Source organism: Suricata suricatta, chromosome 5 (assembly GCF_006229205.1).
Source record: "Suricata suricatta isolate VVHF042 chromosome 5, meerkat_22Aug2017_6uvM2_HiC, whole genome shotgun sequence".
NCBI classification, from domain to species: Eukaryota; Metazoa; Chordata; class Mammalia; order Carnivora; family Herpestidae; genus Suricata; species Suricata suricatta.
The window spans coordinates 81162373-81175880 of NC_043704.1; the positions used below are offsets into that span (position 1 = coordinate 81162373).

At 46.4% G+C, this 13508-nt stretch overlaps 1 protein-coding gene across 1 annotated transcript; it reads left to right on the forward strand.

The window, feature by feature from the left end:
• Positions 1 to 4066: 4066 nt before the first annotated feature.
• Positions 4067 to 13449, forward strand: TMEM41A (transmembrane protein 41A). Its single transcript, XM_029939714.1, has 5 exons — positions 4067 to 4268; positions 5855 to 6008; positions 9637 to 9798; positions 10156 to 10294; positions 11660 to 13449. The coding sequence occupies exons 1-5, from the start codon at positions 4150 to 4152 to the stop codon at positions 11878 to 11880; spliced, it is 795 nt and encodes a 264-aa protein (XP_029795574.1). The 5' UTR covers positions 4067 to 4149; the 3' UTR covers positions 11881 to 13449.
• Positions 13450 to 13508: the final 59 nt, after the last annotated feature.

A 13508-nucleotide genomic window follows, 5' to 3' on the forward strand; every position in this document is an offset into this window, starting at 1 on the left:
CAAAAGAGCTCTGTTAAAAGTCTCTTACTAACTCAGGAGGTTGGCAGAATCCCACAACTCTCATACTCTCTACTGGGTTTTTTCATGGACTTGGAGACTGTGCATTGGTTCCATTTCTAACAGTGTTTCTTGGACTCTCAGGATACTCCTCTCCCATCACCAACATCCCAAAATAAGCCATCTTATTCTCTGGTTCCACGATTTCCTTACCAGGCTTTGGATCTCAGTCTTCTCTCTGAAGAAGGTAGCAGAAGGTAAGAGATTAGGTTCTGGTGTGTGGCCTCTGTTGCTTTAACTCTTCCTAAGCTTCCCTTTCCTGACTTCGCAAGGGATATTATATGCAATAAATACATTCATGCATGCATGTAAAATGCTTACTGTGGGGTCTGGAGTGTACTAAGTTCTCACTGACTATCAGCTGCCGCTTCTTTCCAAAGTCTCATGGTCTCCCTAGGAGACCTTCTTCTCTCCCGTTGCAACTTTCTAGACAGAAGACCTCCAGATCTGAATGCAGTCAGAGCTCTGGATTTTCACCTGCTTGTTGAGAGGCAACAGGGCAGAGGAAAGAGCATGGGCTCAGGAGGGGCAGACAGGGGCTTGAGTTCTGTTCAGCACTCACAGCTGTGGCCTCCGGCAGCACTCAGAGCACCTTCATCCGAACACCACTCATCCACTCACCATCAGTGGATTAATGATACTTGCTTCTCTGGAGTTGAATAAGCTGAATAAGTCACGTCTTCTTTCCCCATAGCACCTATTATACTTTATAACTCTCACTGGAGCCTCTTGCTGTCCCCTGACCAAAGGGACAAGTCCTTGAGAGTACGAGCCTTGCCTTCTTGTTCACTACTGCTCCTTATCCCAGCACACTCCTGGCATAGGCTCAATAGTGTTAGTTTTTCATTTACTTTCTCTCCTCCTATATTCCTTTGACTTCTCAAAATCAACATGTACCAATCCAAACAACTAGTCATTTCTTTACTACGCTTAGCCTACTAATTTAACAAACATTTGTTAAGTGCCAAGTATAAGCCAAGCACAGGGATAAGGGTTGGGACAAAAGACAGATGAGACACTGTCTGATTTATATAAATGTTTACTGCCTACTGAGGAGATGGATGATGACATAGTATTTGCAATAACAGGAATGTAGACACTCCACAGGGAACCCCATGCACAGAGAAGGAACACTCTTTCTGACTGTAGGAGCTGGAGAAGGCTTTTCAGAGGGGGTGACAATTGTCCTGGGTGGTCATGAAAGAGTAGCAATTTTTCAGACTGAGATTGCCAGACAGAGGAAAAAGTGTCATTATAGACATGAACTAACATGGTGCTCAGCTGGAATGGAAGGCTTGAGGGAAGACAAGAATGGAATTAAGAATTTCCCCACATTTTTAAAGTGGAAAATGTCCAACATATACAGAAGTAGAATAAATGGCATAAAATCTACCTCCATGTGCCCATCATCCAGCTTCAACAATTATCAGTTCAATGGCCAATCTTGTTTGATTTATATCCCTACCCACTAAACTCCCATGTATGCCATTATTTTGATGCAAATCCCATACATTAAATCATTTCATTCAGAAAAACTTCAGTATTTTCAAAAGGTAAAGCATATCCCATTTTCCCCCTTTTTACAGATGTGACATAGTATGGGTATCCCCTATGCCTTATGTTGATCCCCAATATGTCTATGGTGACTGCACTGTATCAGGATATACAAACTTGGCTCCCTCTTTTAGGAAGCTACTTAGTGTTCCTTTCGTGAATATTCCACAGTTAAACTCCCTAGTCCCCAACTGATGGGCATTTAAGTTGTTTCCAACTTCTTAATAACAAAACAAAGCTGAGAGAATATCCTTGCACCCACACCTTTCTCTGTGGGCATATCTATAGTTTAAATTCCCGGATGTGGAATTGCTAGGACCTGGTACACTTTGATTCTGACAGGCACTCCCTATTTGGCGGAAGAGGTACTTTGAATGATAATGGTAAGGGTGCTTACTCTCTGTTGTCTAGACTTGTGGAATTTTGGGGTCTTCTCTGCCTCTTCTCCATGTAATCAGTCATGTCTTACCAACTCAGCTCCTCCTCGTGTGTCTATCCTCATCCCTTCATTCCCACTGCTGTGGTGCTGGCTTAGCCTGCACCCTTTTTTTTTTTTTTTTTCTTACCAGGACAGTTGCAACTACCAATTCAAAATGTATTTTAATCATCTGTCAGAGCAAATAGCCTAAAATGAAAACTAAATCATTCTCTTGCTTAAACACCTCTGTTGGTATCTCACCATATACCATAATGAAAAACCCAGCGCCTGAGCCTGCTTACCAGTGCTTTCCAGTTTGTCTCCAATTTCTCACTCATTTCTCATACAGTTTAGGCTTCACAAAACTGGACTCTGATGCCTTCCGTGGGCCCCCAGTTCACCTTCTTCCTCCTTTCTCTATGGTGAAGTCCTGGTCATCTTTAAGGTAAACTCAAACCATGCTTCCTCCATGAATCCACACAGTGTATGACCACTAGTTTTGGACCCAGGTTGACTTGGATTCCAATCCTGATGCTCTCCACCGCCCCCCCCCACCACCTCTGGAGTCCTCCGCTCATAAGAGGAATACGTTTCATTGGTGTTTATGATTACCAGCCTTGGACTTATGAATGTCTTTAATAGTTGGAGGCCTCAGAGATACATGTTTTCTAGGATACCTAAAACCCCTTTTCACTATTCTTAAAATGATTACAGCTGCTACCCCTAAACTTCACTTAAGAATGTCAAGAGTCTTGGGGCACCTGGGTGGCTCAGTCAATTGAGCATCCAACTTTGGCTCAGATCATGATATCATGGTTGGTGGGTTTGAGCCCTGCATGAGGCTTTGTGCTGACAGCTTATTCAGAGCCTGGAACCTGCTTCAGATTCTATGTCTCTTTCTCTTTCTGCCTCTCCCCTGCTTGTGATCTGTCTCTCTCTGTCTCTCAACAATAAAAATGTTTTTAAAAATTAAGAGAAAAGAATGTCAAGAGCCTTATCAATAACAGAAAGTTATCCAGATAAAGACCCGTCTAAATATAAAAACAAAAGCTGTGGCTACAGCCAAGGCTGTCATCTTCCTGAGGAATATCCCAGAGATCAGTTTAACTGATAATTTAGAATCCTAGGTAGGTTCATGGCTTGAAGCAGGCACAGCAGATCTAGAAATTATGAGAATCTTACTAGAAACGTTAACAAAATAAGCTGACTCTGTTGCCAGAGCTATCAGAGACCAATAAAGTTCTTTAAAAAAAATTTTTTTTTAATGTTTTCTTTTATTTTTGAGAGACAGACAGCATGAGCAGGGTAAGGGCAGAGAGAGAAGGAGACAGACTCCGAAGCAGGCTCCAGGCTCTGAGCTGTCAGCACAGAGCCTGTCGCGGGGCTCAAACCCATGAACCGCGAGATGATGACCTGAGCCGAAGTCAGCCTCTTAACCAACTGAGGCACCCAGGCGCCCCCCAACAAAGATCTTGAGATGCCCTAGTTCAGGTGGTCCAAGACAGCAGGAATCAGGGTTCTCTTCTGAGGAATGTCAATCTGAGGATCAGACTTTTCATCCGTTAAATAAAGACAAAAATACCACCAACCTTGCGGGATTGTTCAAAGGATTAAGGATAATGGTCACATTGTAGGCATTCAATAAAAAGTAATTTTCATTATTTCTGTGGTCACTATGACCGTGCCACCACACTTGATTGGAGCGCTGGCTGTATTTGCTTTGTATCACAGCTGGCTGTGAACAAGAGTATCTTGAGCACTAGACTGCAAGCTCTCTGTGGGCAGGGCTCGTGAATCACCCCTGGATCTCCCAGCGCCTGGCAAAGAGCCTGCAAATAAGCAGAGTCAAAGGGAAACGTGTAATAAGATGAGCGGATGCGAGGGCTGACGTACCCGTCTAGCTGCAGGAAGACAGGTTTCCTCTGGAATCTCGACGGGCAGGCATAAGCCCGCCCAGCTCAGCCCGGAGGCGGGGCCTGGGTCCAGGGGCGGGGCTTGGCTCGGACCCCGCCCCGGTCCGTCAGTGAATGCGCTCCGTAGGCGCAGGCCAGCGCGCAGCACCGCCCGGCGCTGCCTGCAGGCTCCTCCGAGGCCCGGCGAGTCTGGTCGCCGGCGCCGAGATGCGCCCTCTGGTTGGCCTCCTGCTGGTCTTCATTGGCTGCACCTTCGCCCTGTACTTGCTGTCGACGCAACTGCCCCGCGGGCGGACGCTGGGCTCAGACCAGGAGACTGGAGGCCGGTGCGTGGTGCGGGTGGCGGGGGTCGCGGTTCGAGTCAGAGGAAGGGAGGCACGTCAGAGGATGGAGTCTTCGAGTCGGAGATTCGGTCCCCGGATCGGGGGCGTCGGGGCACCATGGTTCAGTTCTAGTTCTGAAGATCCGGGTTGGTGTCCTGGCCGCGTGTGTCCGGTCTCTGGCCGGCCGGGTGAATGGGAGTTGGGGTTGGCCCTGACTGAACCTGCGCGCTGCCGGCTTCGCGGAGTGCAGTGTGGGCGCGCGATCGGTGGCTTTGCACGCAGGGCCGAGGGAAACGCGCCGCCTCATGCGGGCGGCGCCGGTTCGCGCACGTCTGCCCGCGCGGTGGCATCGCCGCGGGCGCTGGGTGCCGATCGCCTTCCCTGCCCAGCCCTGACCCGCATTTGCAACCGACCCTCGCCCCTGTGTCGTCCGGCAGCCCCATCTCCACGACAGCTTTCGGCTTCCCTCCATCGTTCTTCCCACCTCACCTCACTTCCGTCAGCCCTGCCCTTGGGACTCTACGGCATTAGGTCTTCAGAATTGTTACAAGGACCTCTTTAAACTTTCACGAACTAATTATCGGGTCTGCCCCTCTTCCTGAATGCCTCTACTTTCCCCGGTCTCATGACCCTCTGGGTGGGGCAGGAGGCGGTGCAATACCTACCGGGCTGGTTTGCCGTCAGGGTTGCGGTTCCTAAAGTTTATGGAAGTGTGCCTGATACAGCACGGTGTTCACAAGGATGTTACTGATGTTTGAATATGAGGGTAACTGTTTTCAGTTACCCTAGTTGGGAGGTTGAGAAGGCTCTGCTGTGGGTGTCAGACATACTAAGAGAAACTCTGAGGAGAACTAGGAGGGTGTGCTCATAATTGATCATTGCTGGATTCAAGGGTTATTCTTAGGTCAGAGGCAAGGGAGCCTTTACACCGTAACCCTTGTACAGGGTTCAGAATCCACTAAGGACCGGATAAAGAGCAGGGTGAACAAGCGACCTCTTTGAAAGGGTTGGTTTCAAGCCTGACATACTATCAAGAAGGTTATGTTTATGGGATGGGACAGATATACTTTCCAAGAGTATCTTCAGTTGGCTTGTTAGTGACTGATAAAACAGTCTTCTACCTCCTAACTCAGGAGCGATGTGAATTTTTAATTGTCCTTGGACTGAAGCTTGTGGGGGAGGGAGTGTTCATGAAGGGAAGGCAATTTAGGACATTTAGTTCTTGCCTGAAAATTAATCCATTTCTCTCTTAAGAATAGATGATAAAACCTGAAAACTAAAAGGGAACTTACTGTTTTTCCTATAAGGAAACTGAGGCCCAGGGATTAGCCCGAGATCACACTATAGGATAGTAGCAGGGTCGAGATGTTAACCCAGGTCTCTTGCTTCCAAAACCAGGGCTCGTCGATCTGCCTCTGCTGTGGTGTATCAGGTCACCTGTCACCCTGGGCTCCCATTATGTGTGTGTTCCCAGAAAACCAGATGATGGGCACATTTGTAAACCTACTTTGGAAAGAAAATACAAGTGACTTTTCTAGGTGCTGGTTTGATCTGGACTCCTGTTTCCATCTGCTTTACCAAACCCCTAGGTCACTGTGGTTCCCCTCAGACTTGGCCGAGCTGCGGGAACTTTCTGAGGTCCTTCGAGAGTACCGGAAGGAGCACCAGGCCTATGTGTTCCTGCTGTTCTGCAGTGCCTACCTCTACAAACAGGGCTTTGCCATCCCTGGCTCCAGCTTCCTGGTCAGTGCCCTGCCCTCCTTCTGTGTCTGCTAGAAAGCCACCTTCTGTCTTTTTTTTTTTAAATGTTTATTTATTTATTTTTGAGAGAGAGAGAGAAAGAGAGAGAGCCTGTGCACAAGCAGGGGTGGGGTAGAAAGAGAGAGGGAGACACAAAATCTGAAGCAGGCTCTAGGCTCTGATCTGTTAGTGCAGAGCCCAGTATGGGGCTCGACCCCCACGAACCGAGAGATCATGACCTGAGCCAGAGTTGGATGCTTAACCGACTGAGCCACCCAGTGGCCCCCGTTTTTTTCCCCAATATTTATTAATTTTTGAGAGAGCCAAGGTGAGAAGGGGCAGAGAGAGGGGGCCAGACAATCTGAAGTGGGCTCTGCGCTGACAGCAGTGAGCCTGATGTAGGGCTCGAACTTAAAAACTGCTCAGGTCAGGTCATGACTAAGCTGAAGTCAGACACTCAACCAGCCGAGCCACCTAGATGCCCTGCCACCTTCTGTCTTTGTAGAGGCTGCATACCTTACAGTCCAGAGCTAGACTACCGTGGCAATGATTTGTTGACAGCTTTCCACGTTTCAGACACTTTCACAGTTGCTTTACTGACCTTAGTTAATTTTCCTAACGGCCTTATAATGTGGGCCTGATTATCACACTTTACAGATAAGGAAACAGGCGGTGAGAAGTAACTGTCCAAAGGGACAGGGCTGGGGTCTGAACCCATGTCTGCCCAGCTCGAGTCCGCCTCTTCTCTCAGGTGTGCTGTGATTGTTTCTAAGGCATTGATGACTGTGTGCTGTTGTAGACACACACACAATCTGGGCAGGTCAGCTGTTCCTTCTCAGAGCTTCCATAATGTTCTGCATTTTGGCACTGTTTTCTGTTTTGTTTTTTTTTAAATAATTTTTTTCTACTAGTCTTTGAGCTCTTGGAGAACCAGGTTCATTTTTTATTCTCAGCTTTTTATTTCTTGCCTGGCACAGGGAGGTGCCTTCACAAATGTTTGATGAACAAATGTAAGTTGGTCATGGTCATGTTAGGCTGGCAAGGCTGGAAGCCTCCCTGGTGTGGGAGGACAGGCCATTCCGAATTCCCAGGTGGCCCCCAGCCCTTGGAGCCACAGTGCTGGGCCTGGGCATTCGCGCTAGCTGCAGGTTGCTTCTCCGTCCCCTCCTTAGGTTCTCCAGAAGAACCTTGCTGTGCTCCCTGCAACATTTTAAGCAGCTGCATGTAAATGTGTGTATATTTTAGGGCCTGGGGTGCATTTGAATCCCAGCTGTGTAACCATGAGCCAGCCCTTGAACTTCTCCAGCCCCATTTCCTTATCTGGAAAGCAAGGATACTCACACAACCGCCCCAGGATTGTTGCATGGCAGATTGAATGGAATGTGGGTGTAGAGCAGCTGGCTCACTGATGGTGCCTGGCACAAGTGGCCTTCAGCATTTGTTGAATGACTAAGTGAGCAGAGGAAACCCCTGAAAGCCTCCGTCTGTCCTGCTTCTTTCTCCTGCCCTCGCATCTTTTCTCTACTCCAGGCTGAGGCTGGATGCACTGCAGCAGTCTCTTTGTGGAAACTAGAAGAAAGCAAACATGTATATGCCAAGAGAGACAGGGGATGTGTGTGGTGCTGGAAGTCAGGGGCTGGCTTCTTGGGGATGCCCCTTTACCTGCCTTCTCTCTTGAGCTGATTCCTCTTCAGGGCAAGAGTCAGATGCCACCTGAGGTGAATCCTGTCTCTGCCAAGTGTGAGCCTGGGCCCGATACTTAGTGTCTTATCCCCATAGAATCATGTGAGGATGAGATATGACACAGGGTTGTCATAGGATTAAATACGACATGCAGTCAAACACTTAACATACAGTATGTGCTAATCAGACCACCACCTTCTCACTTCTAAGTTCCCCTTTTACTTTCTGTCTTGGATCCCATGTTTGGCAGGGTGATGTCTATTGGCCAAAGTATATTTAGGGCATATCAGTTCAATTTCCATTTTTGGTTAGATTAAGACTTTTGTGAGTGTCAGCTAGAGCTTTCCTCAACATGGAACCCCCAGTGTTGTGTACACATAGATGGAGTTCCAGCAAGAAGCAAAGGAAGAAGACATTTTATACAACTCGTGTGCTCTTACTGAAGGGAAATTTGTGGCTTGTGTTTCTTTAAAATAGTGAAAATAATGTGTGAGTTCCATTTCTCCCTTCTTGGAGCGCCAGTGTTTGTAGGACCTACCACAGCCCATGCAGAAGACTGAGGGCTGTGTGCACTGTGTTATCCCATTTAATTCTTGCCTGCCTTCTGAAGTGTTAATCCTCCCTGTCTGAAAGGTGAAGAGACCAAGGCCAAGGTTGGAGTTTCCAGCTCTTCCATCACTTTTTTTTCACACCTTTAAAATGGGAGTTGAGGCACCCCCAAAAAAACAAATAATCCAGTGAAGAAATGGGCAAAAGACATGAATAGACACTTCTCCAAATAAGACATCCAGATGGCCAACCGACACATGAGTAAATGCTCAACATCACTCATCATCAGGGAAATAGAAATCAAAACCATAATGAGATACCACCTCACACCTGTCAAAATGGTTAACATTAACAACTCTGGCAAAACGACAAGTGTTGTTGAGGATGCAGAGAAAGAAGATTTCTTTTGCACTGCTGGTGGGAATGCAAACTGGTGCAGCCACTCTGGAAAACAGTATGGAGGTTCCTCAAAAAATTAAAAATGGAACTACCCTAAGACCCAGCAATTGCACTACTAGGTATCCAAGGGATATAGGTATGCTGTTTCGAAGGGGCACATGCACCCCAATGTTTATAGGAGCACTATCAATAGCCAAAGCATGGAAAGAGCCCAAATGTCCATTGATGGATGAATGGATAGAGAAGATGTGGTATATACATACAATGGAGTGTTACTTGGCAATCAAAAAGAATGAAATCTTGCCATTTGCAGCTCCGTTGATGGAACCAGAGGGCATTATGCTAAGCGAAATTAGAGAAATACAAATATCATATGACTTCACTCATGAGGACTTTAAGACACAGATGACTATAAGGGTAGGGAAGCAAAAATAATATAAAAACAGGGAGGCGGACAAAACATAAGAGACTCTTAAATATGGAGAACAAACAAGGTTACTGGAAGGGTTGTGGGAAGAGGGATGGGCTAAATGGGTAAGGGGCATTAAGGAATCTACTCCTGAAATCATTGTTGCACTATATGCTAACTAACTTGGATGTAAATTTAAAAATTAAAAATTAAATGGGAGTTGAGGGGAGCACCTGGGTGGCTCAGTTGGTTAAACGTCCGACTTTGGCTTAGGTCATGATGTCACAGTTCGTGGGTTCGAGCCCTACATCGGGCTCTGTGATGACAGCTCAGAGCCTGGATCCTGCTTCAGATTCTGTGTCTTCCTCTCTTTCTGACCCTCCCTTGCTCGCAGTCGGTCTCCCTCTCTCTCTCAAAAATAAATAAACGTTAAAAAAACAAATGAATAATAAAATAAAATGGGAATTGGGTTTGGTTGGGAAAATCACTAAAAGAGGAGGGAACCCATGACTCTCAGGCTCCAGTACCAGGTGACTGGTAGCCACCAGATGTTCTAATGGCTGAGGGTTTTACTTTGTTTTGTTTTGGCAGAACATTTTAGCTGGTGCTTTGTTTGGACCATGGCTGGGGCTTCTGCTGTGTTGTGTGTTGACATCAGTGGGCGCCACATGCTGCTACCTGCTCTCTAGTATTTTTGGCAAACAGCTGGTGGCCTCCTACTTCCCAGATAAAGTATCCCTGCTGCAAAGGAAGGTAAGGGGAGGGGCCACAACTGAGTGTCACCTCAGGGTCCTGAGGAGTTTCCCACTGTGCTGCTCCACCCTGCTTTGGAGCTCCCAGGGGTTCCTTTTGATGTGTTCAGGAGTCACAGACTTGGGATCAAATTTCGACCTCATCATTACCAGCTCTGTGACTTTGGGCAAGTTCCTGACTTCTCTGAGCCTTAGGTACTTCCATTTAAAAAATGAGGAAAACAATCTACCCTGGAGGGTTGTTGGAAGATTCAGGAAGAGAATATGTGAAGTATCTAGAAAAGTGCGTGGCACTAACAGATTATTATATCTAGAGATTCTTCCTGCTTCTTAATGGCCTTGTCTTTTTTGGCTACAGGTGGAGGAGAACAGAAACAGCTTGTTTTTTTTCTTACTGTTTTTGAGACTTTTCCCCATGACACCAAACTGGTTCTTGAACCTCTCTGCTCCGATTCTGAATATCCCGATTGTGCATTTCTTCTTCTCTGTTCTGATCGGTAAGGAGCTGGTGGGTTAAGGGTTGTCACGTTGGGGGCCTGCCCTGTGTTACCAGCCACACGCCATGTGCCTGGTTCCGGTCTCTGCTAAAGATCTGCCTTAAAAAAAAAAAATCTGACTTGAGAAGAGCTAGTCCTAGTGAAGTTCTTTGTTGCCTTTTGATACTTGTGTGACTTCAGTAAGCTACTTACCTTCCATGAGCCATTTGGCCAGATGAGGGGCTGGGATGAGAGCGGTGTTTCTCAAAGTCTGTGCCTTGGATCACCTTTGTCAGAGCAGCTAATGTGCAAACATCCTGTAAAATCAGTGACTGTTGTTTTCTCCACACCGGAAGTAAACCACCCTACTTTAAGCCTAGGCATAGATTGCCTCTCTCAGACCTACTTTAGAGCATGGAAGGAAAGACTACTCAGGGCCTCTCGGTCAAACATAACAAATTTGTGGTTGAGCAGCTGCTGTTAATAGGGAATTCTTGAGAGAAAGTAAGATCTTAAATCAAAGCAAAATTGACCACAGCTCATTCTGGTCATTTTGGCTTTCAAACAAAGTGCCTCAGTACGTCAGCAGCCTGTAATTACCTAGGTGGCAGGAGGCGTGGAGACTCTGGAGACCGGGTTTCCAGTCCCTCTTCTGACAAAGTGTGTGACCTTGAGTGCTCTGGGAACTCGAGGCCTCATCTACTGTAGAGGAGGAACAGGTTTTCAGGGGGTCCCAAACCAATCCAAGTCTCCAGAGTAGGGGTCAGGAGAAGCTGTTGGGATATAGGTTCCTGGGTTTTACCCCAGGTCCAGGTAACCAGAATCTCTGGGGGGAGCTTCCCCAGGGGACTGTTAGACAACCAGCCTGTCTGGCTACCAGTCAGACTTTTGGGATCCAGTGGATTTGATCTCTCAGAGACAGTATAGAACATGAAAGTAGTACTATTTCTAAGAAACTTGTTTTTCTCTTAGCATGCTATAAATCTCATAATACTGGTGCCGCTCAGTACTTAGGCTGTTGGGTGCTCAGAACTCAGCTTGGGACACTTCTAGCAAATTGGTGAACCTTAATACTACTTTGTCCTGTATCCCCTAATTCATTCTTGACTCTTTTGTTTTTCCTATTAAATTTTTTTTGTCTTATTGTATATGTATTTTTGTAAATCTGCTCAAGTCTATTTGTTAAACAAGGCAGTTGTTTGTGGGAAGTGAGGAGAGGAGGGCAAGGAGTGGAGAGGGAGGGAAAGAGGTACTGTGCCTAGGGGTCAGGAGTTGGACCCCCAAAAAATCTGGAGTCAGGGTTGTGAATTCCTGGGGATATTTGTGAAGGGTTATTGTTTCTCATTTTGCTGCCCCTAGTAACAGGCTCTTTCCCTTTTCTTTCAGGTTTGATCCCATACAATTTTATCTGTGTGCAGACAGGCTCCATCCTGTCAACTCTGACCTCTCTGGATGCTCTTTTCTCCTGGGAAACGGTCTTCAAGCTTTTGGCGATTGCCCTGGTGGCCTTAGTTCCTGGAACCCTCATTAAAAAATTTAGTCAGAAGGACTTGCATTTGAATGAAATAAGCAACACTAATCATCTAAATAGTAGAAAGGACACGTGATCTGGGTTTTTGGTTGCTATGTCCCTGGACTTTGTTGCTTATTTGTATAATGGGGGTGGTCCTGTGCAGCCCTTCGCTGTTTTTTCATTACCCTCAACAGGTGATTTGGACATTATATATCTGTGTGCAATGTTTTTATAAAGGACACTCTGTGTTCTAGAAGGTGAATTGTATCAGGTTCTCAAACCAGTCCTGGTTTAGGGCACTCTGTGAAACAGATGGCCTTCTAGAAAATCCTATTTGTATTTTGTTGAATAACAAGGAACTCTGGTCTGTTATATTTGCCTCTCAGCAAGCCTCGGGAGAGGATGCGGATTGTCCTTGTCCACGGTGCCTCTTTTGCCAAGTGGTAGTCTGTTGTGACAGGTGTTCTGGTAAATCCCTGGTGGATGTTACTGGTATGAATGATGATGTGAACCCACATCACTGACAGAACCCCTTCATCTTGTTTCTTGGAGAGTGTTTTATTCTGGGTTTTTTTTTTGTTGTTTTTGTTTTTGCCAATGACCTACCTCTTCCATAAACCGAGGGAAACTAGCTGACAGACTGCATAGAACTTCCACCTACAGCTCAAATGCACAGTGATTTCTGTGATACTTTGTGTTCAGGTGTGCTGACATTACCATACATGTCAAATCTCTTGGTTGCATGTTCTGACAATTAGGCTGATTGCAAATAGACAATTAAATATGAATGCAGCAAATTCTGTATGTTCTGGAGACATTCTTCCCTATCTGAATGGGGCAGAGCCCCTTGACTCACTGGAACCAAATGACCTGTCCATTTTGTAAACTGTCCTTTCTGCGTGGGAATCCTGTCTCTGTCCCACTAGGAGAATGATTCAGTACATTCAGCTAGCAGCCAGCATAGCCTCTAAATTTTTTTCATTTGTCAAGAATAACTGAGGAATAATTCCATTTTATCTTTTAATTCAAGGAGGAAAACTTGGTTTTGGATTCCTGGGTTGTGTTGTATTTTAATGATCTGTAGCTGTCCCTGCTGCTTACAGCTGCAGTATTGAACTGGCACAGACCTGGCTTAATGCTTCCAAGCCCAGAAGGACCTTGGTGCCTGCACTGAGCAGCCCTGGGATCCTCTGCTGTACAGAAGTAACTCCTCATTTCTTACCAGAACCGTTGCCTTCGGGCATCATCTGCTGGGTTTTGGTTTGGCTCGGCCAAGAACCTTGCCAAGGCTTTCACTCAAGCCACTCATTCTACGTGAATTCTTGAGAACACTCCTCTTCAGGAGGAAGAATGAATTCCCAAGCAGTGTTTTGGGGGCATGGGATGATCCACAAAACACAACAAGGACTTCATTTTTAAAGATGATTGCTTTCAAAGAAGCGTGGTAACGGGTGGGGGTGAGTAGAAGGTTGTGTTCTGGAGGAGAAGGAGGAGGGACTGGGAAGCCAGTATGTTTTCTACGTGTTTGCAAGTGTGTGCCCTTCCCCCTTTATGTATGTTTGTCTCTCTCCCTCCTGCCCCACGATTTTGCTACAATGTGCCTTACCAGTTATGTTTAACAGGCAAAGCAATTTGTCAAATAAATGGGTATAAACGTTCCGTATGGCATGTGTTGCACATGTTGCTAACTTCCAGTTCCCCTTGCCAGTGGGAATCAGGATT

Coding starts and splice junctions, on each gene's coding strand:
- TMEM41A (XM_029939714.1), top strand. CDS start 4,150: ATGCGCCCTCTGGTTGGCCTCCTGCTGGTCTTCATTGGCTGCACCTTC. Junction 4,269..5,854: donor GACCAGGAGACTGGAGGCCG/GTGCGTGGTGCG, acceptor CCAAACCCCTAG/GTCACTGTGGTTCCCCTCAG. Junction 10,295..11,659: donor CTTCTTCTCTGTTCTGATCG/GTAAGGAGCTGG, acceptor CTTTTCTTTCAG/GTTTGATCCCATACAATTTT.